This window comes from Acanthochromis polyacanthus, chromosome 3 (genome assembly GCF_021347895.1).
Source record: "Acanthochromis polyacanthus isolate Apoly-LR-REF ecotype Palm Island chromosome 3, KAUST_Apoly_ChrSc, whole genome shotgun sequence".
Taxonomy (NCBI): Eukaryota; Metazoa; Chordata; class Actinopteri; family Pomacentridae; genus Acanthochromis; species Acanthochromis polyacanthus.
Genome location: NC_067115.1, coordinates 16,953,984 through 16,978,715, shown reverse-complemented (window position 1 = coordinate 16,978,715; position 24,732 = coordinate 16,953,984). Strand labels below are relative to the sequence as shown.

Sequence of the window (24,732 nt, the reverse complement as noted above, 5' to 3'; positions counted from 1 at the left end):
GTCCAGTTTTCTTTCAATTTTTTACTTTCTTCATGTTATTCTACCTCCAATTAAAGCAACAGAGTGTCTTCATCTTCAATAAAATATCATGACTTTTGTTTGGTAGAATTTAGTAAAACCTTCAGCCTATTTAGTTTTTATTTACCATTAAGGCGCTGAGATGCAGATAACGACCCACAGCTGAACTGCGGAGCTTTCGATGAATAAACGCCGGCAGTGAGTTTTCGGGTTGGCCGGCAGGTGGCGGTGGCGCCTCTGTGCTGCTGTTGCTGCTGCTGCTAAAATAAAAGAAGAAGAAGAACTTCCTCCGTCCTGTCAGACGACTCTTGCAGCGAGGTGAGTACAGCACAACACCGGGTTATTGAATGAAAGAAACTCTTGGTAAAATACTGTGTAAATACTAATTTGTTAAGCCTACACATATATCGTTTTTCACAACATGTCAAAGTAAATTTAGCAGTTTGCTCCGTGTTTAGTGAAAATAGCGACGTCACACAGATAATTCTCTGACCTTGGCTAGCAGGCTAACAGAGCTAGCTGACGTTAGCTAGTCCTGCTGCGATCTGAAATTGGAACAAAATGTCAAGGACGGTGTTATTGATGGCTTTCAGACAATTAATTAAAAATTTATTTTATTTGCCTTATTAACCACCCTTAAATGTATTATCTGTTAGCATATGCGGTTAGAAGGCATGCTGTATAAAGGGACTGCGCTAGCTTGATTTCTGCCTGTGTTATTTATCACTATGGGATTAACCTAAACGTGATATTTTCTCTTCATGACACAGAAATCCTGTGGTAAAGCATCAAAAATAAACTTGAATTGAGGCAATGCGTTATGATTTACATTAGAGTGCACAGAAACCTGGAGGTGACCGTGTTTTTGATCGTTTCTAAATTCAAAGTAGACTTCATTTCGTGAATACGGAGTAATCCCAGATTTCAGCAAAATGCAAATGTCTTTTCGTGCAGGTCTGTGTATTAAACACAAAAAAACCACAGTGTAAATCCAAAGGTCAACCGGACTGGCTACACATACGTATGTGGTCGTGGAAACAATAGTTGTATATTCTCTCACCACATAAGATCAATTTCCAATTTAGGTGTTTATTTAATGGCACTGTAAAATTAACAACAGCATCCAGAATCATCATGAAGTTAAAAAGACAGATCTCTATACACCGAGTGTTTGTGCTGTTTTACTCTTGGTAAAATTGGTTGTCAACAAAAATCTTGTAAGCTAACTAAATAAGCAAGCAAGTGAAGTTTGTGAGTACTGTTTTGCTTGCATGAAAGCAATTTTGATATAACTTGGATATTGTAACCTTCTTCGTTGAAGATCCTTTGCTGACATGTTAAAATATACATAAAATAGTCTGTGTCTTGGATAATTTGAGTCTATTATGTTTTTGGGGGTAAAGAAGTTAAACTACCCAGTTAGAAATTAATTAAATTCTGTTTCCGTCTCTTGTGTCACTGGAAAATCCAGAACCTGTGCTAAGGTTATCTGTTGCATATATTTATATATATTACATCACACTAAACTAAAGGTTTGTTCAGTGGAAATTTTTAGTCTCCAAATCATACTACTTTAAGTTGCACCAGGATTGGTAGAGTAGACAACTAAACTAAGTGGGAGTTATACTGGGTGTTTAGTTGTGATGCCACACATCATACTTGATAGTACACACCATAAATTTTTCACAATAAAATTTTATTTTCAGGTGTTGTTTTATGAAATTATCGATCTAGTGTTAAACTGAACATACATCATCCTATAGAGTGAAGCTAAAAAAAAATGAAATGAGTAACATTGACCAGAACACATTTTTAATTTGAGGGTTTCTCTCCAAAAACCTTTTCACCTCTGTGCCCAAGGGTTCGTTTGGACTAAAGATTTCCTTCTATTTTCAGACAGTTAAGATGGCAGGCCGTCGTGTAGCCCTGAAGGCCGTTGACTGGGTGGCTTTTGCCGAACGGGTTCCACCCAACCAGCGTGGTATGTTCAACGCACTGAAGACCCGCAGTGACGCCATCGCTGCCAAGTATGTTACACATGACCTGCATTGTTTAGAAGTGAATGGTCGGCATTGGTCATCTTCAGTTATATCGTGATAACTGGTTTTCCTGTTTCCTTTTGTGTCAAGTCAACAAATAGTGCTTTTATATATAAATAATTTTTAGTGGAGGATGTGTTTTGTTGCTGATTTACAAAGAAACATTGACCTGATTTTTGCAGGAGTCTGATATGATTTTTTATGTGCTACGAGAGAATGACTCATGTAGAGTACAGAGCCAGTGTGTCCGCTGTTTTCCTGGCTGAGAGGTTTACAAGATGCTGGAAGGACAGTCAAACTTAAATGCACAAACAAGTGTTTGCACATATCTATTTTTATCCACGATGTGCAGCACTTCTTTGTATTTACATGATCTTTTCTGACATGTCAGGGCTGTAGTCAGCATTTATTTACTTCAGGAGTTTTCCTTGCACACAATCACCTACCTACATAGCCGATTTCCTCACCCTTAATGAATTTTTGTATTCGTGTATTTGTTTATTGTTCATCTTTTGTTTACCCATTGTACCTCCATTGACATCTGTTAGCTTGATTTTTCTATCTTTCCACCAGACTGAACTCCCTGCCAGAGACTCCTGCAGCCATCGACTGGAGTTACTACAGGAGCGCAGTGGCCAAAGCTGGGATGGTTGATGAGTTTGAGAAGAAGGTGAGCTTTACTCAACAGGTCATGGGCCCTAAGTATGCATCTGGTTAGTCATGTGTGAGAATCCTTGTTTTGACACAGCAAATCTCTCCTGGAGTTGTGTGTAAATGCTGTAATTTAACAGATGCAGCAGACAAATGTTAGTTTGTCAGTCTTAGAAATATGTTTTTGTCTGAAAATTTGTGCATGAAGATGAACGTCATGGCAGCTCCTCAAAAGTTAAGCCAACATATCTGGCTTCTGGGCAACTGTCACTATGCCCTGCTGACATGATTTATAAGCATTGTCTGCACAATATTAACTTAACTTAAAACACAAAAAGATATGTCTGTACCCCTCTTTTGTACAATGGGAGGAAGTGGTGATGCTTTGTCCATCTTCATATGCGGTCTGTGGTCCGAACACTTCTGAGAATTACTGTGCTACTGAATAGCACATTAAACCATAGCTTTAATTGCCTTGTTGTGAGTCTACAAGGTTATGCCTTCGTTTTAGCAGGTGGATGTCCGGTTGAGTCATGATTTTATAAATTTGTATTGGTTTAAGAAGTGCTGATTTACTTAACAGTGGTAACGCATTAATGTTCGTCCTGCACACAGTTCAAAGCACTGCAGATCCCTGAGCCTGTTGACACACAGACGAGCGCCATCACTGCCCAGGAGGCTGAGGCTGTAAGTAGTTACACCAAAAACATCATGTACTGCATATGTTTTATCTTGAACTTTGGCAACTGAACCTTTGCTGACATTTTAGCAATTTTTTAGCATTTTAGCAACACTTGCAATGTTGAAACAATATTTCACAATCACACTGAATGTGTAGTTTTTCTAACTGGGGGGGGGGGGGGTTTATACTGATTCCCCCATCTGGAATTAAGCAGACTGCAGGGATTAGATGTGTTGTGTTACTTTTTCAGATGTGTAGTATCACTTTTCTCTAACAGAACAAAAGTGCATCAGCTTACATTGAAGGATCAAAGGCCCGCATCACTCAGTATGAAAAGGAGGTGAGACACAAGTTGTATTTGTTGCTGAATCACCAAATAAACATCTTGAGGGAATTTGCAAACATACTACTATTTTTCTAACTCTTCTGCTTTACGTGTTCACAGCTGGATAAATTTAAGAACATGATCCCCTTCGATCAGATGACCATCGAGGACCTCAACGACACCTTCCCTGAGACCAAGCTGGACAAGGTCAAACACCCTTACTGGCCTCACAAGCCCATTGCGGATCTGTAAACCTGTTTCTGGACACTCACCTCACAATAAAGACTATGTATTTTAAAGAGAACTGCTTGATGACTTCATTATTTTATACATGTATAAAAGGAATATTGCTGCAGAGTTGTTGAATAGTAGTTTGTGAAATTATAGGTCGTGGCCATAAGGGGGCATTGTTGCTTTCATTTTCATTCAAGCAAAAGCTTTAAACAGCTTTCTTACATGCTGACACCTTACAACTTTGCCATTAATTGTCGTTTCTGTAGATATATAATCAAACTCATAAGACCTGAAACGTTCTCTGTTTCTGGTAGAGGCTGAGTCAAGATACAGTTAAGTATAAGTGTAAAATGGTAAGTGACAGAATTGTCATAGTCTCATGATTAAAATTAGTAATAAGGCTTCAATTGTGCATTAACATATTGGTCACTTATTTACTCATCTCAAAGGTACTGCAGTGTGCACACGTCCTGTGTCGAAGTCCAATTACAGGTTAACTTAATGCCAATCATTCCTAATATTGTCCAATCATGGATCGCCTTGTTGTTTCTCTTAACGCTGATTGGACTTCAGATATTTATTTGCATGGCAGTGGGCGGGACATCGGAGCTTCACCCCAGCCTCGGATTTTAATTGGTCCTGCGTTAGAGAATTGCATTTGTTGATTGGTCAGAGTTCTTGTGGAAGTAAAACAGGAGGGACTTCACGGAAGATGATTTCTGTTGTATTTTACATGACAGTCAGCGGCGATTGACGGTAGTCCATCAGCTCAGGTAAATGTCCCTTTTTTATAACCCCTCTTTAATTTGAGGACATGTCTTTAGTATATATTTTAGTACACGGCTGTGCAAGAGTTTTCCTCTAGTGTCGGTGAGAAGCCGGAGGTGAAATCAGGAGCTATCTGCTCAAGTGTGTCAATAACCGTTAGGGCTGTTCTCAGATTGCTCGTGTGGAGGTCAAAAAGGGAGAGCAGAAAATATTCTGAGCGCGTTTTCACTGTTGGATTTCTAATATTGAGAAGTTGTTTTACTTGCATGTCCGTGACAGTGACCACAGTAAATCGCTGTTAGTAGCATCGACACCTCGCTAGCAAGTGACACCGTTAGCCTTCAGATTACGGTTTAGATGGGAGTCAGTCAGGTGCCCTCTGCTCTAAAAGATGGAAAGGTGTTCATTTAGATGTTCTCAGTTCATTAAACTTTAATTTTGCGGCGATATTCATATACATTTTTTAGTTACTTTCGGCAAGCTCATTGTCTTTTGTATAAACAACGAGGCCTAACTGTTATTTTATCTGTTCAGCCACTACTGTGTAGGTTTCATATGACGGTACACTACTGCGACAAAAAGAAAACACCCTCTACTGGTGTGAACTAGCTAATACGAGCTCACTGAAAGAAAACATCGTTTTCTCTTATTCTACTAATAGCGTTCACACCAGCCTAGTTTGTTTACAACAAACAATCCTGCCGAGGGATTCACCAGAGGTCAGTAAGCCAACGCCTCTGTGGGTGCAAATTATGCAAAACTATTTTGGCTGGAGGGAAATATGAGCTGATGTCGTCCTCAGAGTTCACCTTGGTCACTACTTTGCTGCTGTTTGTGTCAGTGCTATTGGAATATTTATTATATTTTAGGTTCCCATTTGTGCAAACCTTAAAACAGCGTCATTTTTTTTGTATAGGTGTAGTGTAAGATGAAACTTAAAATCTTGGCTTGTCTACCACGGTTAAAGGTGACAGATCAGGTTGTGTGTGTATATATGTATGTATACATAAACACATAATTTACACATAAAAGAATGTGAGAGAGTGACTGAATTATGTATCTGAGCCGGAACCAATTCAACGTACTCACTTCTATATATGAAACAGAATAATTAAGATTGTTTTTTCTTTATATTCAACTATATCGTCCGGAGTAGTCCATGGTGAAATGTGTTCTGTCTTCCTTACATAGTCTACTCCATCAAGCCAACTATAAAATTCATGCTACAAATTGGTTTCTACCCATTATTTAACCAATATTTCATTTTCATGTGCAATATTTCAATATTATGTACTTCACTACTGCAGCAGTATTGCCGCTTTTACTTGCGGCTGAGTTTCATTATAATTTTTAATCATCTATAGTATTTATATCTTAATGCTTTTCTATGATGAACTACATTCATTCTCATGTTATTGTAATTTTCTCTGAGCAATATCTTCACACATGAATTACTTTTGGGAATTTCAAGTTCTTTTCTTATCTTTTTAAGTGCATTTAACACCAATCTTAAGCTTTTTTTTTCTTGTTTATGTCATTTTAAGCACAATATTCTGTTACCCTGTTATTCCTGTTAAAGTACACTTGCCACATACAGGAACTCATGATTGCTTAGTCGAGACATGGACAGTGCCTCTGCTCTAAACATTCTGTCTACATATCTGGTGGAAAAACAGGCTTAGATTTTAGCTTTTGTAAATGCGGTGACTGGAATTGTTAAGTTTGCAGGTTTGCTTGTCACATGGGAGTAAAAGATGGGAACTTTATGTGTTACTTTCCAGCATTGTCTCAGCAACTACGTGATAACCTGCTTATAATCAGCACTCAACAGAGTCAGTGACTGCAGAATGAATAGAAAGAGAAGCTTTAGGCATTACATTCCATTTAAATAAGCCTTCATTTTCATATATGCTGATTCAAATATATATCTGTGATAGGCCTCAATATGCCGGTGACTCATCAGGCTCCGCATGTAGACTTGTTTCTTGTTTCACTGCAGCTTTCTGCTTCCAACTTTCTGTCATTTAGATATGATTTCAGTGCAGAGCCACATCACTTTGCAATGTTTTTCAGATGGTTTCCAGCTATTCATCATCTAAATGTGCCTTATGATGCATAAGACCTTGTGAACCTACATCCTTGTTGTTATTTCGAATCTCATGGTCTAAAGTGCGTATTGTTGGGTGACAACAGACATAGTTGTGCGAGTAGTCGGCCCAGGTCTGACCCTGGACAGTGGAGTCAACACTAGCTCCATTGTTCATAAAGGACAATGGGAGTAGGTCTGCATGGAGGGAGGCACTGCTAGGAGGCTAGAGGTTGGTTAGTGTCTCATCCTTACTCGACTGCAGGCCTGTGCTTTTCTTACAGTGTTGTTAACAAACACAAAGCTATGTTGAAAGAAAGATAAGAAATCTGAAGTCACATGCAGCAACAAGTTTCCGATCTGGGATGATGAAAAGTTTGTTACAGCGGCTTCTGCACCACAGACAGAGTAGAAAAGAATTTTTCACAGTAGGGATGACAGCATCCTATGTCGGTCCATTAAGTCACTTGTACTTAACATTGAGATGTAGCAATATGAGATGACAGTTTCAATTATTTGTATTGGATTTATTAGTTTTGAATAATAGTATTCAAATTTTCATTTACAATTTCTGTTAGAATGAAAACCCCCTTTATTACAGATGGATACATTTAGGGAAGGTCATTTATATTTTTATAGGTGTTGAATGGTCAGCATAGATGCTACAGATTTTCTTTTGTAATATTATGGCCCTGAATCTGTTTGTCCTTCACAGCAGCATCCTACAGTGTTTGTTTGAGTCGCAAGATTGCTTCATGTAACATGACACTCCATCCTCAGCTTTTCACTGATTAAATTTCATCTGTACAGCAGGCCAGCCACCGTCTCCCAGTCACTGATGGCATAGATTAAGCAGGAAATGCACCAGACCACGGCTGCAGCTGATGCCAGTTCATGTTGTCACTTCATATGTTGCCAAGACAATCTTGCAACATTGTTGGTATCATTGACCCATATGTTGTGCAAATATTAGCGGTCAGTATTAGCACAAAACATCGTCATTGTTATTTCTAACCAAGCTTCATCCTTGAATTGCAAAACAAGGACTGATGAAATGATGTGAAATGAAAATAACTAATGGTTGCTTTACAAGAGCATTTATAATTTTAGTCCTTTATCAGGCAGAAATAGTGAATGGCTGTGATGGGAAAATAATATTAGAATAATAATTCAAATAATAATTACTTACTGCTGTCAGACCATGAAAAGAGTAAACAAAAAGTTTTGTTGTTGACATTATGTATTTATTTTACAGTAGAGCAATATTCAGTATAATGAGTTATATTGAATTAGTAATTTTGATTAAATTGCATCATAGTTTATTATCAGACTAAATGGGATTTCCCCCCTCTTCACTCAACATTGACATGTATTCAGGCGTCCTTTAGATGAAAGATGTTAGAACACAGAAAAAGGAGCCTATTTGTATCCCATGGCTATTGTCCTGTCTTTTCTTAGCCATGAGATGGCTGCTTGTTTATAGGCTTCTTCATGCTAGAGCAGTAGCCTACTTTGTATGCCCTCAGCAAACATAGAGTCTGTGTTGTTCGCCAGCTTGTTTTCCCTTCAGCTTCACTTTCTGCTGGAGTTGCCAGAGTACGAGTGGGAAATCGGTTGACCTCAGTGAGCTAAGCTAGTATAGCTGTTTATTTGTCTGTAGACGGTGAATGAAGCTTGTTGTCCCTGCTTTAGCATGTATGCCTGTGTCAGCTGAATCAGTCTGTACTGACAGACGTGGGCAGTGATGGTGGTATGCAGCCAGCCTGGATGAACTTTAGGAATTATTGCTTCTGTGCATTACCTCAGTGTGTATCTCCCAGGGTAGGTATATCAGAATATATATAGATATAGATCTTCTAACTTGCTCCTTGCTGAGATCAATTGCACTAATTCATGATGACATCAACTCACACAGACTGACAGGCACACCAAAAAAAAAAAAAACTTTATTGAGACATTATGCCAACAGACTCTTTTTTTCTCCAACCTGATTTTATTTCATCATATTGTGATGCCTTAAATACCCTGTCTAAATCCCTAGTAAAGATGGCATCAGTTTACTGGGACAACAAGGAGATCATCCTCTTTTGGAGTGAATGGGGAGGGATGGATAAAGTGAGGGAAGGGGTTACCATCTGGATAGGTTTTTATCTGTTATCTTGAGAGCCTGCTGTGTTTGTGTGTGGCAGAGACAACAGCCTGGCTCAGTGTCATCAGCAGTATGCTGTTGTAGGATGCAATAATTTGATCCCTATCTGTGCAGTTAAAGCGATTTTGAAGGAGAGATTAACTATGGTTGTTACAACCAGACAGTTAAGAATTCAAGTAGTTTAGTCAGGAACATCCATACGGTCTGCCCAAAGGCTATGCTAACAGCATCTCTTTAACCACGTTTCCTGGTTTCTCCTTACTGGTTTTGCTGTATCTTGGAACAATTTCTTCATCTATGTGTGTGTCCACAGTACCAGCAAGAAATGTTCTTAATTGTATAAACTGCGGTGTGGTCACTTGGTAGGAGAGGTCTCTGAAATCGCTGTGATAGCTTGGCGTTTGTTCACATTTGTGGGCTGCAGCTACACACAAACTCTGCTGAGTCCTGACATTTCAGTGCATGTTTGATGATATTGAGTCCCTGCATTTAAGGTGATATTCTTCCATTAATGCAGCTGTAAAGTCAGGACCAGGATTTTTTTTTTCACAGCAAACATTCTAGCTTGTATTAGCAGGGAGCGTACAGGCCTTACTAACTGAAGTGAGATTGACCGTGATGCACAGTAGTACTCCCCTGAAGCAGCTTAATAGAATTCAGTCAACATTAGTTTCATTCTTTACACTGGTACTTTCCATGCTGTGACATGTCAAAAAGCTTTTTGTTGAGTATACATATCTGTCTTTTTTCCAGTGGCCGTTGATGGACCATCCCTATGAAGAAACAGGCTTACAATGGGACAGAGTACCTCGGAACAAGAGGTCCAAGGAGACATTTCAGAGGTTGCTTTGTTTGCTATGGTTATATATATCAAACACGTGGGGTCAATTGATAAAACCTTGGCGTTCAAGTGAATGCATCCCTGAAATATCAGTGTGGTATGTGGCCTGACAAAAAGGAGTGTTAGAAAAATGGAGAAGCGTTGTCCATCATGCCAATTTTACAAGTTCGACCCCAGAGTATGCTTTCGCAGATAAACACTTACTTTAGTGGACAAGAAGTCTCTCACAAACAAAAACATAATGTGGGTACAGCCATCGTGCTAGGGCTGGGCGATATGACCAAAAAATAAAATCTTGATATTTTTTTTTTTTTTAGTCATCTTGGACGATTACGATTTTAATCGATTTTTGTTGTTTCTTTGCGGTCTGTTTGCTATGGCTAGTGCTAGCCATGCCGCAATCCCGTAGCTGCGAGCACTTTTCCCATTCTTTAGGATGCCTCTGCCCGAGGTGCTGAAAGAGGTTAGTTGTGCTGCTACTCTTTGTTTTCACAGTACTTTTGCAAACCTTGCACATGACTGTAGTTTGCTCTGTGTCAGTCTTGTCAAAGCCGAACTACTTCCATATAATTTTTGCAACATGAGGCCCTTTTCTCGCGACCAACTCTTCGTCTGCCGTTCTGTTCGCCATGACAGTGGTGTGAGTGTTTTGGCGGAAGGAGATGAGAGGTGGAAATAAACGCCAGTGCACAAGTCGTGAAAGGCAGAAGAAGAATCTGTATTATATATTTTCGCTCGCCTCGATTTTCCGATTTGGCAAATTTTCAAATCGTCAGTTTTTTAAAAGACGAATTAATCGAATTAATTCGATTTATCGCCCAACCCTACATCGTGCCAGCACAAAAAACTGCGTGGCAGCTTGGAACAGCCAGTTCCTCTAAGGGTACATGTTTAGCGACATAAAAAGAACTAAAATGGCAGCCAGCTAGCAGCACAAGAAGCAACAGCAGGTGATAATAACAATGCTTCTTTTAAAGTCGGTATTAAGCTCAACTTTTCCCAACATTGGTCAGATAAATGTGGCCAGTAAATTTAGACCTTCTTCCTCAATTGAGCTTGTGAGTCCAAGCAGCCACAGTCACAGGACATAATAGACCCACAGCGAAGCAGAATTCCCACAATCACTGGGGATTTTGAGCAGAGGCCGTGCCCACTTTGTTTCTGTGTTTTCCAGACAAACATTGTTTCTTATGCATGCACTGTATGATCTTTATCTTCTTGTCAATTTGTTGTAGACATCGCCTTCAGACAGTTGTGCACACGTATGCACTTATCACACTTATGCTTTGATTTTCAGACTCCATTGTTTGTACTTGAAGTCTCCAACTGAAATGCATTTCCGTGTACACATGTTTTCTATACTCTCACCATTTGTCAGCCCCACCATCAATATCCCCTGAGTCCAGCTTAGGCCTTTTACTGCCAAACAGCCCTTAGCTCATCACGCTAATCAATAACCACGGATAACAGATATGTATTCTCTTTGGCTGTCAGCCAGAGCACTAAAAACCTATTACTCTTGCTCTTACAATAGTGTATCTGATGGTTAGTCAAGCACACATTTACACACACACTAATAAAAATAGGTCTATTCTGCCCGCAGGATCTTTGCACTCCCTGCACTGACAATGTTGGTTTTAATAGTGAAAACGTGTTTAGTTTTATGTAATAAAACATTAGTGATAAATGCCTGCCGGGCCTTTTGTTGCCTGTGAGCTCAGCAACTTTGCATCTGGAGCCATGTGTCTATAAATACTGGGGGGAGCTCGGAAGCTCCGTGTGGTGTTCTGTTTTTGATATTGTGAAAAATAGAAGTAAATGTTAAGTAAAGTGTTGAGAAGATGTGATGAGATGTTACATTCTTATCCCCCCCTCCTGGCCAGGCATTAATACCTCCAGGACAAATTCCCACATTCCATTACACTTCAGTGAAATTGAAGCCTTTGGGCTCCAGCTTCATACAGTGCTGTTTCAGCAGTTAGCATGCTGATTGTAGAAGTTATGACATTTTCTCTTTCAGATTAGTAATATGTCTCTGCAATTTTCTTGTTACATTAGGACGGGTTTAATAACATCAAGACGTTTGTGGAAGAAGAACTACAGACGAGCATGGTGAGTGTGCAAAGAGGTTTCACTGGGATTGTTTTTCTTTTCTCGTTGCCCTCATTTAGCTGCTGTTTGGACACTCCAGCAGGGAATAGCATTTCCACCATATGTGTCTCACCTTAGTTGAAGTCAGAAAACAAGGAAAGACATTTTTGCTCGCTAATACTTAGATAGCACAGATTAAATAATGATGCAATATTAGGTGTTAAAGTTGATAAGATATATGCACTGAAGCAGTAGACATACATTCAGTACACTGTTTATGCGCACATATTCAACTTTGTTCTTTTGTTTCTCTCTGTTCAGATGGTGGGGATGGTGATTGGTGCAGGCATCGCCATAGTACTCATCGCTATCCTCATCTTCTTCATTTTGCGGAGGATTCAGCTTCGAAGTTAGTACCTAAGAAGCATGTACTGAGAAGGCGTCAATTAGCTTTATGTAGTTCAATCCTAATTTTTCATTTATCTCATTTCACAGACCTAGAAGCTCAGGAGGCACCCAAATACCGCTTTCGCAAGAGGGACAAAGTCATGTTCTACGGTCGAAAGATCATGCGTAAAGTAAGTGTGTGACTGAAACTGATAATTTAAAAAGCCAGTCTGCAGCTGGAGTCACATGTCACACTTTTCCACCATTCCAGTATAGTACATAACACAGAACTAATATAATGAGAATAACATTTAAACCACCACAACTGTTTCCCAACAGGTCTCCCAGTCTACCTCTTCCCTGGTGGGTACGTCCTCCTCCTCTCGGCCACGTCTGAAGAAGAAGCAGAAGATGCTGAACATTGCCAAAAAGTACACTAGACAGCTCACAACAGCCAGCAACCATAAGACTTTTCACTTTACTGACATTTTGATAAGTATGAGTTCACCTTTATCCCCATCTATTGATCTCTCTCTGTGTCATTGTTTCCGTGTTTCCTTGTTTAGGATCCTGCGCTTTAAGAAAGAGGTGCCCACCCTTCAGGCCAAGGAGCCTCCTCCCTCAGTGCTGGAAGCAGACCTTACTGAGTTTGATGTGGCCAACTCCCACCTCCCCTCTGAGGTGCTCTACATGCTCAAAAATGTCCGGTAGGTTTGTCATCTGTATGTCTTTATAATTGTGTTATTATGAACTATAAAATGTGTTCAAAATGCCAATTTGTTTGTATGTTACAATAAACAGCTATATTGAGAGGATTTGCATGATTCATTAGTATTAAGCATGAGCAAATTTTCCTGTTGGAAAGCCTTTGAGGTGTGTGGTTCTGTTGTGAAGCAACAGTTGAGTTGTGCTCATAAAGTTCAGTCACAGTACCGATAAAAAGCGTTGACCCTCGTTGGAATTTTTCTTTTTCATTGCTTTTTAACATTGAATCATGCTCCATTTTATTGTCTTTTTTGGCAAGACTTTACAAAAACACACCCTTTCATGCCAAAGAGAAACTGATTTGTACAGAATAATGTCAACTAATTAAAAATATAGAATGGGAAAATTAGTGACAGCATGAGTATTCAGCCCTTTAAAGTGACTCACCTAATTCAACACAGGTGCAAACACTTTGTGCAACTCAGACAATTATTGAAATGGAGACCATCTGAGTGAAAGGAATGTGTCTCAAGGGAATGTAGTATAAAGCCACCTACATCTGGAAGGTCTAGTCACTGGTGAATCAGTACTCCTGGTGGTGAATCAGTACTACACCACAAAGACAAAAAAACACTCCAAGCAGCTCTGTAAAAAGGTTATCGAAGTTTAAGTCAGAATATCCCTTGGAGTGCAGATACACTCACCATTTGAAATGGAAGGAATATGACTCGTGTAAATCTGCATACAGCAGGGTGTCTTCACAATGTATAAGAGACTAATAAGGGAGGCCGCCAAGACACCTATGATTACACTGAAGGAGCAGCAGCTGAGATGGGAGAGACTGTGCATACAACAACTGTTGACAGGTTCTTCACCAGTCAAATCTTGATGGGAGAACAGCAAAGAGAAAGCCACTTTTGGAAGAAAAAAAACAACTTATTAAATCTTGACTAGGGTTCAGCTTGGCATGTGGAAAATTTCTAGAGTCAGCTGAAAGAAAGTTTTTGGGCCTGATCAGGCCAAAAGTAGTTCTTCGGCCATCATTATAGATGCTATTTTTGTCTGACATCAAACAGTGCATATCATCACAAACACACCATCCCTAAAGTGAAGCACAGTGGTGGCAGCATCATAATGTGGAGATGCTTCTCAGCGGCAGGTCGTGGATTTTTAAAGGTAGAGGGTAAAATGAAGGCAGCGAAGTATAGGGAAATGCCAGAGGACAACATCATGCAGTCTGCAAAAGCACTGCAACTTTGGAGAAGATTTTTTTCAAGCAAGACAGTGACCTGAGGCATACAAGTATAGCTACACATAAGTGGTTTAAAGACTCAGAGCCTAGACCCCAATCGAATAGATAATTTGTGGCTGGATTTGAAAATCGCTGCTCACTCACAGTCCATGTGCAATCTGACAGTTTTGCAAAAGGGAATGGAGTGAAATTGCAGTGTCCAGTTTTGCAAGGCTGATTGGAGCCTTGTCTGCACAGGCTTATTGATCTAATTGTGGACAAAAGTGCATCTACTAAATACTGACCTGTAGGGGGTGCAGTCACTTGTTTTACATTTTAGATTTTAATTAATTGACATTACTTTGAAGGAATTTGTTTTCACATAGATATAAAAAAGTCTCTTTGTAGACTCTTGTAAATGAAAGCCAAGTGACCATGATTCAATGTCGAAAGGCGATTTAAAAAAAGGAAAACTTTTCTGAATACTTTTTATAAGCATTGTAAATACACAGCTAAACTCAGGCAGACCACATTACTGTTTACTGCTTATTAGTACATACCAGGTAGTTGCAGGTACGTGTGCCCCTCTTAACCTCTCTTTTTGTCCTCAGTGTGCTGGGTCACTTTGAGAAACCCCTCTTCCTGGAGCTCTGCAAACACATGGTGTTTGTGCAATTCCAACAAGGGGAGTATGTTTTCAGGCCAGGCCAGCCTGACAGCAGCATCTATGTAGTTCAGGATGGAAAACTAGAACTGTGCCTTAATGGAACGGTACGCATGTATATCCCTATTACTCTTTTTACCTGTAAATGTAATGCATGTTCGAAGCCTAAAACAAGCTCTCTCTCTCTCTCTCTCTCTCTCTCTCTCTCTCTCTCTCTCTCTCTCTCTCTCTCTCTCTCTCTCTCTCTCTCTCTCTCTCTCTCTCTCTCTCTCTCTCTCACTCACTCTCACTCTCACTCTCACTCTCACTCTCTCTCTCTCTCTCTCTCTCACTCTCACTCTCACTCTCTCTCTCTCTCTCTCTCTCTCTCTCTCTCTCTCTCTCTCTCTCACACTCACTCACTGGAGAGTAAATCTACTTAGGAGCTTAACAAATGGGAGTTTTAACTTTCGCAACTCATTGATGGTAGCATTTGACTTGGACAATCTCTTCCTTTAAAGCCAGTATTATTTAATTTTCAGGCTATTTAACAAGTCTTACCTGGGATTTTTGCTCCGACTAAGATACTGTTGCAGGTTTTATCTATAGCTAGAACAACACAGGGTGGGCCATAAGTTTCCATACATACATGTTATGTTGGACAACCTTTTTTATTTATACAATGTTCTCTATATGATTACCATTGTTTCGAAAACATATTAATACGTGTTTTCCACTGTTGATGAACTTGCATTAGCACAGTTAAAGTTATGCTTGTGATGGCGTTGGTGATACGTTCCTTGAGATGATTTATGTCTCTTATCTTCACCTGATACACTGTGGCCTTCAAGTGCCCTCCAAAGATAGTGTTAAATGCATCTTCTAGGGTATCTGAAACATAAGAAAATATATACATTATAGATTTTCGTATGTATGGAAACTTAAGGCCCACCCTATATAATACCCCAAAAAACACCAATTGGTTGATGTGTACACCAGTGTAAATGTCTGATTACTTCACTTCCAGGATGGCAAAGAAAGTGTGGTGAAGGAGGTTTACCCAGGAGACAGTGTCCACAGCCTCCTCAGCATTCTGGATGTCATCACAGTAGGTCACACCCACTGCTTGCCACACTCACAAAGCTGCACAAGCAAAGGTGACGCCCCATACCTATGGGCTTCTTCAATGCACACACCTACACATAATTCGCGTATTGTCATATGAGACACATGCTTTTGCATCACTGTGTTTGACCCTACCCACTTCCTGCTAGATTCTTTCATCCTCAGATGACTCAACAAACCATTTGCACTGGTATGGATATGACTAACACGTTGATCAGCAGTTGTAATTTAGTTGTGATTCAGTTTTTTACCATTGCAGTGGTTACATAGTGTGTCTGAAATGTAGAGTGCTGCTATAATATTACCCCAACAGGCTTCCCTTTTTTCAAATGTGTACCAACACAATTACTATAAGATGCAACATCCTATTTAGGAGCTTCTGTGACTGCAGGTCGATTCAGAAAATATGAGGTGTTTTTTGGGATCTTTGTGTGCAGGGCCACCAGAAGCCTTACAGAACAGTGTCAGCACGGGCTGCAGAGGTTTCCACTGTTCTCCGTTTACCTGTAGAGGCCTTCCTGTCAATATTTGAGAAGTACCCTGAGAGCTTAGTGCGAGTAGTACAGGTGAGTTGTGTTTGCTTTGTATTCATTTCCCAATATTTACTGTAGTACTGAGTAGATGAACTAGACTCCTACATATGGATTCATGTTCATCATAGTGTACTGTAGACTAGAAACCTATGCTGTCAAAGACATGATATGGCTTTAAATAGAAGCATCTGCCTGTTTTCATTTGCTACATTAAATCACTCATTTCCTGTTGTATCTGCTCAGATTATCATGGTTCGCCTCCAAAGAGTAACAGTCCTAGCTCTGCACAACTATCTGGGTCTGACCAATGAGCTCTTCAGTCATGTAAGTTTTCTCACACACACAGAAACACATTCAAACACAGTGCAGTAGGAACTCCCATGCGAACATCTGCGTGCAATGTGCTTTGACATTTGTCAGGGGTTTAACATCATCAGCTTTATTTATAAAGGCCATTATAAACATAGAGACAATTCAAAGTGCTTTATGAAGGGAAAGAACAGCAACAAAATATACAAAAACAGATTGTTGTGTTCCCTTCAGAGCGACAACTTCTTCCTCGCAGCATTTGCAGAAAGCTTTCTTCTGTGCTGGGTTGATGTTTACTGAAGCCAAGTGTGCCCACAGGACTGCAATGGCTGCCTTTTTTTTTTTGTACCAGTTCTAACTCGTCTGCACCAGGGACTGCTACTGTTTTTCACGAGACAGATTTTCACTGTACTTGCTGTGCCTTCTACTTACCTTAAATTACTTAAAAATCATAGCTGGGAGCTTGGAGGGAGCATGCCAGCTGCATCTGTGAGTGGGTGTGTGTGAACATAAAGATCACAAGGACACACTAACTGACAGCTCTGGGATGGGCTGACTGCCTGTGTAAAAACAAGTTCTCAAACATGCCGACATGAGCGAAATGGGGTTTGTTCCAAGGTTATAATATAGATTTATCGCTTTATTTGAGTAATTACCAACTGTTACTAATGGGTTCATACACTCAACAAAAATATAAATGCAACACTTTTGTTTTTGCTCCCATTTTTTATGAGATGAACTCAAAGATCTAAAACTTTTTCCAAATACACAATAGCACCATTTCTCTCAAATATTGTTCACAAATCCATCTAAATCTGTGATAGTGAGCCCTTCTCCTTTGCTGAGATAATCCATCCCCCCTCACAGGTGTGCCATATCAAGATGCTGATTAGACACCATGATTAGTGCACAGGTGTGCCTTAGACTGTTAGAAGTGCTTCATAAAGCAGCGTCAGGTACTACACACCAATGGAGAGAATAAAGAACAGGAGTAATCTGCTTAGTTGTCTTGTTTTTTGTTAGAACTTTGGCAGCAGTGCTCTTAATTAGCACCATTTGTTGTTCACCCTGCTTGAGATGAAGGCAGTGAATGAGCTTCTCTACATCTTGTTCAGTCCAGTTCTTGCTGTTTGTTTGAGATGCTGATTTATTTACTGCCCTTGTGTTGCTGCTGATGCTTACAGAGATTTGTGATGTGAGTTTTCATCTTTACAGGTCAGGAATCAAGCAGTAACTTTTATTAATTTTATCCTTGCGTCAATGTGTTCCAAGCATTGAATGAAGTGAATCTGAATGGTGTGTGAATGGCTGTAATAAACAATTTTACTCTCATGTATTTGTTTGATCAGGACAGAACATGTACAGGTTAAATAACACTGATGCATGAATTGAACCTTTGGGGACTTTGCCTGTCATGGGGAAGCCCCAGGTACCGGTTTAACAGTACAGCCCTTGCCAAGCTATGATCTAAACTGACAAAAGGCTGTAGTAGACAATCCCACCTGCTTTTTCTAAATCAGTAGTCAGACAAATGTCATTTAACACATCTGTCAGTGCTGTCTTGGTTCTGTGATATCTTTTGAAAACAGATTGAAATCTATCTTTAACATATTGTAAATTCTCCAATTGCATGCGCAGTGAATTTTTAAGTTAAAATTTCTTTAGAAGTGGTTTACCAGCAGAAATACTGATTGATTTTGACAAAAATGTGTGATTGGAGTGACAAAATGACAGTTTCCAGCTCATCAACCCACAGTTTAAGACATTTTTGAATATCTGGATGGCAGGATGTTCAAAATAGAAGGCAGAATAACTAAAATACTTCACTACATCCTCCAGAGTTTTATTATCGATAGAAATGCATAGAGTAGGTGTATCCAAATTGCTTCTGTATGGCGACAGCAGTGTTCTGGTAGTGTACTCATTGATATGCGTTCTTTGATCTGGTTTGGGTATTGGGAGAAGGGCCAACATTCCTGACGGCAAATGCTAAATGTGTGTGGGCCTTTTTACACGGTGGAACAGATCAAGAGTTCCAAGTAAACCACGGAATTCCTTTGCAGGTTTGATCTTGAGATAATCAGTGTTAAAATCACCAGCTATGACAAAAGAAAGCAGCTCAGTGAAGCTGTCCGCAGATTTATAGAGAACCTTGGATGTCTACAAATTGCTAACAAGATGATTATTTATGTGAATATTAGTGTGTTATCAATTTTTAATTGCCCCCTGGGGACAAATAAAGTTTTGTGAATCTGAAGTACTGCAAAGTTATTTAATGGAGCCAAAATCACCACATGGTAACTGCTGAAACGCTGATATGCATCATTGAATATGTGGGCTCAGAGCAAACCGAATGTGGCATCACATTGGCAACAAATTAGCCAGATTTGATGCATCAGACAAGTTTCTGGCACACTTGGTCCCATCTTGTCCCAGGAACAGTCATGCATTTCATTGCCCTTGGAACCTAACAGGCTCAGTAGTGCGCATAGAGTTTTTATTATGATTTGAGTCATCAAATGCTACGGTTGTGTCTTGTTTTCCGCTTTCCTAACACACGCTCCATTGAAACGTGTACCTCACATACATCATTTCTACAATACCCGCATTTGTCTTATAGGAAATGCAGCCCTCACGTCTGCCACCTCAATCACCCCACGCTACTCGCACCAGTCCTGTCCGACACGGCAAGCGCTTTGGCAGCCTAACAGTGTCTGAGGAGCATCGAGAAGCTGCCATCAAGGGTGAAGCTGCAGGTCGGGTATAGGTGTACAGCGAACTCACTCATGAGATATAAGAAACTGAACCCATGTACAGGTTTTAAGTAAAGCTTTATATTTTTATTTTTCACCGCTGGCTTTGCTTTCTGTTTACTGATTAGTCCTGCACATTTTATTTCTTCACAGGAGAACAAGGGAAGGATGGAACAGTGCCAACTCTTAGTAGGACAATCTCCATGCCTGTGGACATTGCTGGTGAGAGGCTTCTCTCCTGTTCCGAGCGATTATACTGTCTCGCTGTTCTTAAACTATGCCAGTACCAGAATATTTTGTTCCTGTGCAATGTGCTACTTTGAGAAATTGTGCGAAAACATAGCTGAGATGCTTGAAGAAAATGATTAGCTGAATTATGTGACAAAAAGTTTGGCTGCTCTGGATCTCCAATGTACCACATGTACTCATCTTAAGGCGTGTTCACCTCGGTCACTTTCTGTTGTGTTTATCCTATGGATCCCTTTTAGGCTGCTTGTTTTGGTCAGGTGTGAACACTTATTAATCTCGTCGTAGCTGCTCCAGAGATAGAAAATAACTCCATTTAACAGGGCAGTTAAATTGGCAAGCAAAAGCAGCTCAAGCTTTTGCAGATAATGACATGTCAGGTCAGAAGGGTTTATGGCTGTAATGACAGAGATGTTGAGATGTGATAACAGCGAAATTGTGGAGCGTGCAAAGCCCAGCACGTGAAATGAACACACGGTTGTAATTGAGTAATGTTCTTGCAACAGTAAAGAAAGACAAACTCATTTTACATTTGAAATTACACAGATTAGGATTGGGTTTGTTTGAGCATGTTAGACTCTTTGCTCTGTCTGCATTCAACTTTAAATAATCAAAATAAGTTTGTTTTTTTTAGCACCATTTAGTTTCTGTTTCTCAACTTTACATGCCTAAATTTTTGGATTCTACAAATCAGACAGCTACAAGATGCAAAAAGGTTTGCTTTCCTACTGTTGTTTGCGCACAGTGAACAGAGATGTGCTACAATCTGGGCATTTCTGATGGTGCTCACAAAAAGGCTTATAGGACAATTGGATGGGATGGTTTAAAGATAGATTTGTTTGTTGTTTTGTGATTTTTAGATATATTTTGACTGTAACATTGCATATGATGGAAATATGTGTACAAACAGCTTAATCTAGGTCATGAAAACAGCTGTAAATTGTCAACTTGTTTTTTTTAAGTATGCAGTACATTTTATTTTTGGACTTTTAAGCTGTTCATTTGTTCTTCTCAAACATAAACGTCCACCTACGTTAAGATGGATTGTTTTTGCCTAACCATGCTGAGTAGTTGATTCAAGACTAAAAAATGCTTTTGTATTGTTTGTACAGGTATACAGAAAGGTCTGAGATCAGACTTTGACATGGCATATGAAAGAGGAAGGATTTCTGTCTCTGCAGAGGATGGCAACACTCCTCCTACCTTTACTCGGGTCAGTACGCTGCAGAATCTTGGGACACAAATGAGATAAGGTCAACTTTATTGGTTCGCTGACATGAAACTGGGTAGCTGCCTAAACAACTGCTCTGTCATTAATGAACAAAGAATATAGGTTACTCAATGGGGTATACTTAAGAATATTTACATTTTGTTTAAGTTTGGCTACATATATGACAATATCTGAAGCAAAGAAAAGAATAGGAGGTTGTACTATTTCAGAATGAATCATTGCGTGTGTAATTACAGTCAGTATCCCAGGACCAACGTGAGAGGAGGGTGACAGTGGATGAAGTTCCATCAGGGATCTACCTTTATCCAGAGGAAGAGCCAGCTGTGGATAATATTTTCACACCTGTATCCATTCGATCCAGTGCTGCTCTGTTTGAAGAAGCTCAGAAAGAGGTTCTCAGACTCATGAGGATTGAGGTTTGTTTTTCGTTATTCTGTTCCTTAGGCAGTCTCTTCACATGACATCATCACCGTTACCAGCTGCAGCTGTATAGCTGGATGCATTTTGTTGTGACAAAATGATGTTAGCGATGAGTTTCCATGTGTTTGCATTAGAAAATCCAAAGACTTCTGTGCTACATCTGTGGTGGGAAGTTTTATCTATTTATTTGATGCAATATGTGGTAAAACCTGGCTCTGTGCCTCGGAGTTGGTATTGCTGCACTTAATCTTTCAAAATATCACATTACTGTAACTAGATCAAAGTATGATAGATTAAATAAATGTCACAGAATTATATACAGCAAAGGACAATGAAGACATTTTGTCCATTTTGTTCTTCCACTCTACTTCACTATTTATTACTGCTCGACTTTATATTTTAGACTTTTTTCTCTTTCTGTCTTCTCTATTTCAGGACCCAGCCTTGTTAAATGGGAAAGTGACTCTGCATCATGCAAAAGCTGGAGCTGTCTTAGCAAAACAGGGAGACCAGGTACTTTACAGAAGACACACTGGACCTGCTTTTTGAAAACTAAAAAGAATCGATCTGCCTCCCAAAAGCTGTAATGGTAAAGCAGTAGCAAGAATAGTAATCAGATATAGTAAATATAGGAACTCGATCACTGCCAAGAAAAAAGGTCTAATGTGTGAGATAATTCAATAGAAGTTATGTTTGTCCTCCTGTTTCTGCTTTCTCGCTCTTCCTGCTTTCACTTCTTAAGGACGTGAGTCTGCACTTTGTCTTGTCTGGTTGTCTGCACGTCTACCAGCGGATGATCAACAAGCAGGAAGCCGTCTGCTTGTTTGTGACCCACCCGGGAGAGATGGTGGGTCAGCTCGCTGTGCTCACTGGAGAGCCCCTTATTTTTACCATCAAGGCTGTCCGAGACTGTACTTATTTGAAGATCTCAAAGTCAGACTTCTATGAGTGAGTCATTCTGCTTTACGTGCAAATTGTGAGATTTTTTCACAGACGTAGTGATAAATCACCACTGGCCATTTATAAGCTGCAATTCTTACATTATTCCATTCAACCAGAGCACAAAATTTGGTAGAATTTCGAACTGAATTTTTCTGCATTGTAAGAGTCCTCAAGTTTTGCCTCATTTCTTCACTTTGACCATATTTTATGGTGGAATAAGCAAGTCTTTGTTCTCTCTGTAACTTTTCTGTGTGCTGCCCCCTGCAGGATCATGAGGGAGCAGCCCAGTGTGGTGCTTAGCGTTGCCCATACGGTCGCCATCCGAATGTCTGCTTTTGTCAGGCAGATGGACTTTGCCATTGACTGGATGGCTGTAGAAGCTGGCAGAGCCCTCTACAGGTACTCTCAGCTTTACCCTGGACAGACATATTTTTTTTAAAGCGAAGTATTTTATGTGTGCAAACAATGCTTGATCACTGAGCTGTTTTAACATAGTCATTTTCATTCTCTCACACTATTTATTCACAAAAAATTTGTAATGACTACTCTAAAATCTGTTATTTTTTTTCTCCTCACATCTGCAGACAGGACGACCAGTCAGACTGCACCTACATTGTTCTAAATGGACGTCTGCGTTCAGTCATCCGCAAGGCAAACGGCAAGAAAGAACTGGTGGGGGAGTATGGAAGAGGAGACCTCATTGGCGTGGTGAGAACAAGTCAAAGTCTAATTCTGCCTCTAATTTAATATTAATTGTGTTTTAAAGGTTTCTTTTGTGAATAGTTTTGGTATTAGTGCAGTGTAGCAGTTTTAAACCAGCAACTGCTTGTAGCGTAACATGGGTGGGGGCAATATTCTACATTAGCACAATCTAGGTCAAATGTCTTTCTTATACAAGATCAGTAGTTAAGACAGACATGTTATTTTATATGTTTTTGCCCAGTTTTGAGTGACTGACCAGCCCAGTCATGTAGGTTTAAATGCTGGCAACAGTTTATCATTACTAATTTGCTATCGCTAATAATAGCTTTAAAATAGAACTTTGTGATATTCTGCTTCACATGTTAGGTGGAGGCCTTGACCAGACAGCCAAGAGCCACCACCGTCCATGCTGTGAGAGACACGGAGCTGGTTAAACTGCCTGAAGGAACACTCAACAACATCAAAAGGCGATATCCACAGGTATGTGACTTCTCTGATGAAAACTTGGTTGAAATGTTGTGTACTGTGTAATACTAAGGTTTCATTTCTGTGTTTAGGTGGTGACTAGGTTGATCCACTTGTTAGGTCAGAAGATTCTGGGTAACCTTCAGCAGGGTCGGGGGCCATTCTCAGGTAAAATTGGGAAGAGGGGGGATTACCTGCGCATAAACTTCCTCCCTCTGTCTTTCTTACTGCACCCTCAAGCTTTTCTCACATGCTTCCGTCTCACACTGTGTTTCTGTCTGCCAGGTTCAGCTTTCAGTCTGCCCAGTATGGCAACAAGTGCAGATGTCACCAACCCTGCCAGCAACCTCTCCACTGTGGCTGTGCTGCCTGTCTGTGATGAAGTGCCGATCAACGCGTTCAACCTGGAGCTCAGCCATGCCCTCAGTGCCATCGGTAGACACACTGATTTTTTTGTTTGTCCAGCACAACTCCTTTTTTCTGTGGGATTGCTGGATTTCTATGTAGTTGCATCACAATTCAGTATTTTTAAGTTAAACAGATTGAAAGATTCATGGATGCTCTTTTCTTTTTTATTCATTGTATACACACAGTTTAAACTGCCTCTGTTTGACTCTCATAGGGCCCACTCTACTATTAACCAGTGACATAATCAGAGAGCGTCTGGGTGCTTCTGCTTTGGACAGGTCAGTCTGATAACGAGAGAATAATCTCAGTCAATTCTATCATCACAAAAGCCAGCTGCTATGATCATATCTTCCTCTTTAGTTTTTCCCATTTTAGTTTGACTGTACTTGCTGTATCTCTTATTTGTTCTTATTGTTATTGCCTTTTCCCTTGTACATAAACAGTTGTTAATCTTTTGTTGTTTTTGTTCATTATCATCCTTTTTAGTCATTGTCTGTGTCTGTTTTAATAAATTAAGATGCTGTTCCATATCCTCATCTCTGCTTTTCTTCTCTGTCCATCAGTATACATGAATATCGTCTCTCTGGCTGGCTGGCCCAGCAGGAGGACATCAATCGTATTGTCCTGTATCAGACTGACAACAGCATGACCCCATGGACACAGCGCTGCATCCGCCAGGCTGACTGCATCCTCATTGTTGGCCTGGGCGACCAGGAACCTACGCTGGGAGAAGTATGTGTGTGTGTGC

At 40.0% G+C, this 24,732-nt stretch overlaps 2 protein-coding genes across 9 annotated transcripts in view; both read left to right on the top strand.

Annotated features, from left to right (window-relative positions):
- Nucleotides 1-233: 233 nt before the first annotated feature.
- On the top strand, nt 234-4,019 carry LOC110948086 (ATP synthase subunit d, mitochondrial-like). Its single transcript, XM_022189478.2, has 6 exons — nt 234-336; nt 1,915-2,045; nt 2,631-2,727; nt 3,324-3,395; nt 3,668-3,730; nt 3,836-4,019. The coding sequence occupies exons 2-6, from the start codon at nt 1,924-1,926 to the stop codon at nt 3,965-3,967; spliced, it is 486 nt and encodes a 161-aa protein (XP_022045170.1). The 5' UTR covers nt 234-336; nt 1,915-1,923; the 3' UTR covers nt 3,968-4,019.
- A 569-nt stretch (nt 4,020-4,588) lies between these two features.
- The window catches only part of pnpla6 (patatin-like phospholipase domain containing 6), a 34,427-nt gene continuing 14,283 nt past the window's right edge, over nt 4,589-24,732 (top strand). For all 8 annotated transcript variants that reach the window (XM_022189475.2, XM_022189474.2, XM_022189472.2 and 5 more), the window contains exons 1-24: nt 4,589-4,722; nt 9,706-9,794; nt 11,852-11,905; nt 12,206-12,293; nt 12,380-12,462; nt 12,611-12,702; nt 12,838-12,978; nt 14,819-14,978; nt 15,878-15,958; nt 16,413-16,541; nt 16,752-16,832; nt 19,438-19,573; nt 19,724-19,792; nt 20,929-21,029; nt 21,284-21,463; nt 21,903-21,980; nt 22,210-22,415; nt 22,677-22,808; nt 22,994-23,117; nt 23,478-23,591; nt 23,669-23,744; nt 23,862-24,011; nt 24,199-24,262; nt 24,548-24,716. In XM_022189475.2, the coding sequence (XP_022045167.1) occupies nt 9,747-9,794; nt 11,852-11,905; nt 12,206-12,293; nt 12,380-12,462; nt 12,611-12,702; nt 12,838-12,978; nt 14,819-14,978; nt 15,878-15,958; nt 16,413-16,541; nt 16,752-16,832; nt 19,438-19,573; nt 19,724-19,792; nt 20,929-21,029; nt 21,284-21,463; nt 21,903-21,980; nt 22,210-22,415; nt 22,677-22,808; nt 22,994-23,117; nt 23,478-23,591; nt 23,669-23,744; nt 23,862-24,011; nt 24,199-24,262; nt 24,548-24,716 (2,556 nt within the window). In that variant the 5' untranslated portion in view covers nt 4,589-4,722; nt 9,706-9,746. The remainder of the gene's footprint in view (nt 4,723-9,705; nt 9,795-11,851; nt 11,906-12,205; nt 12,294-12,379; nt 12,463-12,610; nt 12,703-12,837; nt 12,979-14,818; nt 14,979-15,877; nt 15,959-16,412; nt 16,542-16,751; nt 16,833-19,437; nt 19,574-19,723; nt 19,793-20,928; nt 21,030-21,283; nt 21,464-21,902; nt 21,981-22,209; nt 22,416-22,676; nt 22,809-22,993; nt 23,118-23,477; nt 23,592-23,668; nt 23,745-23,861; nt 24,012-24,198; nt 24,263-24,547; nt 24,717-24,732) is intronic.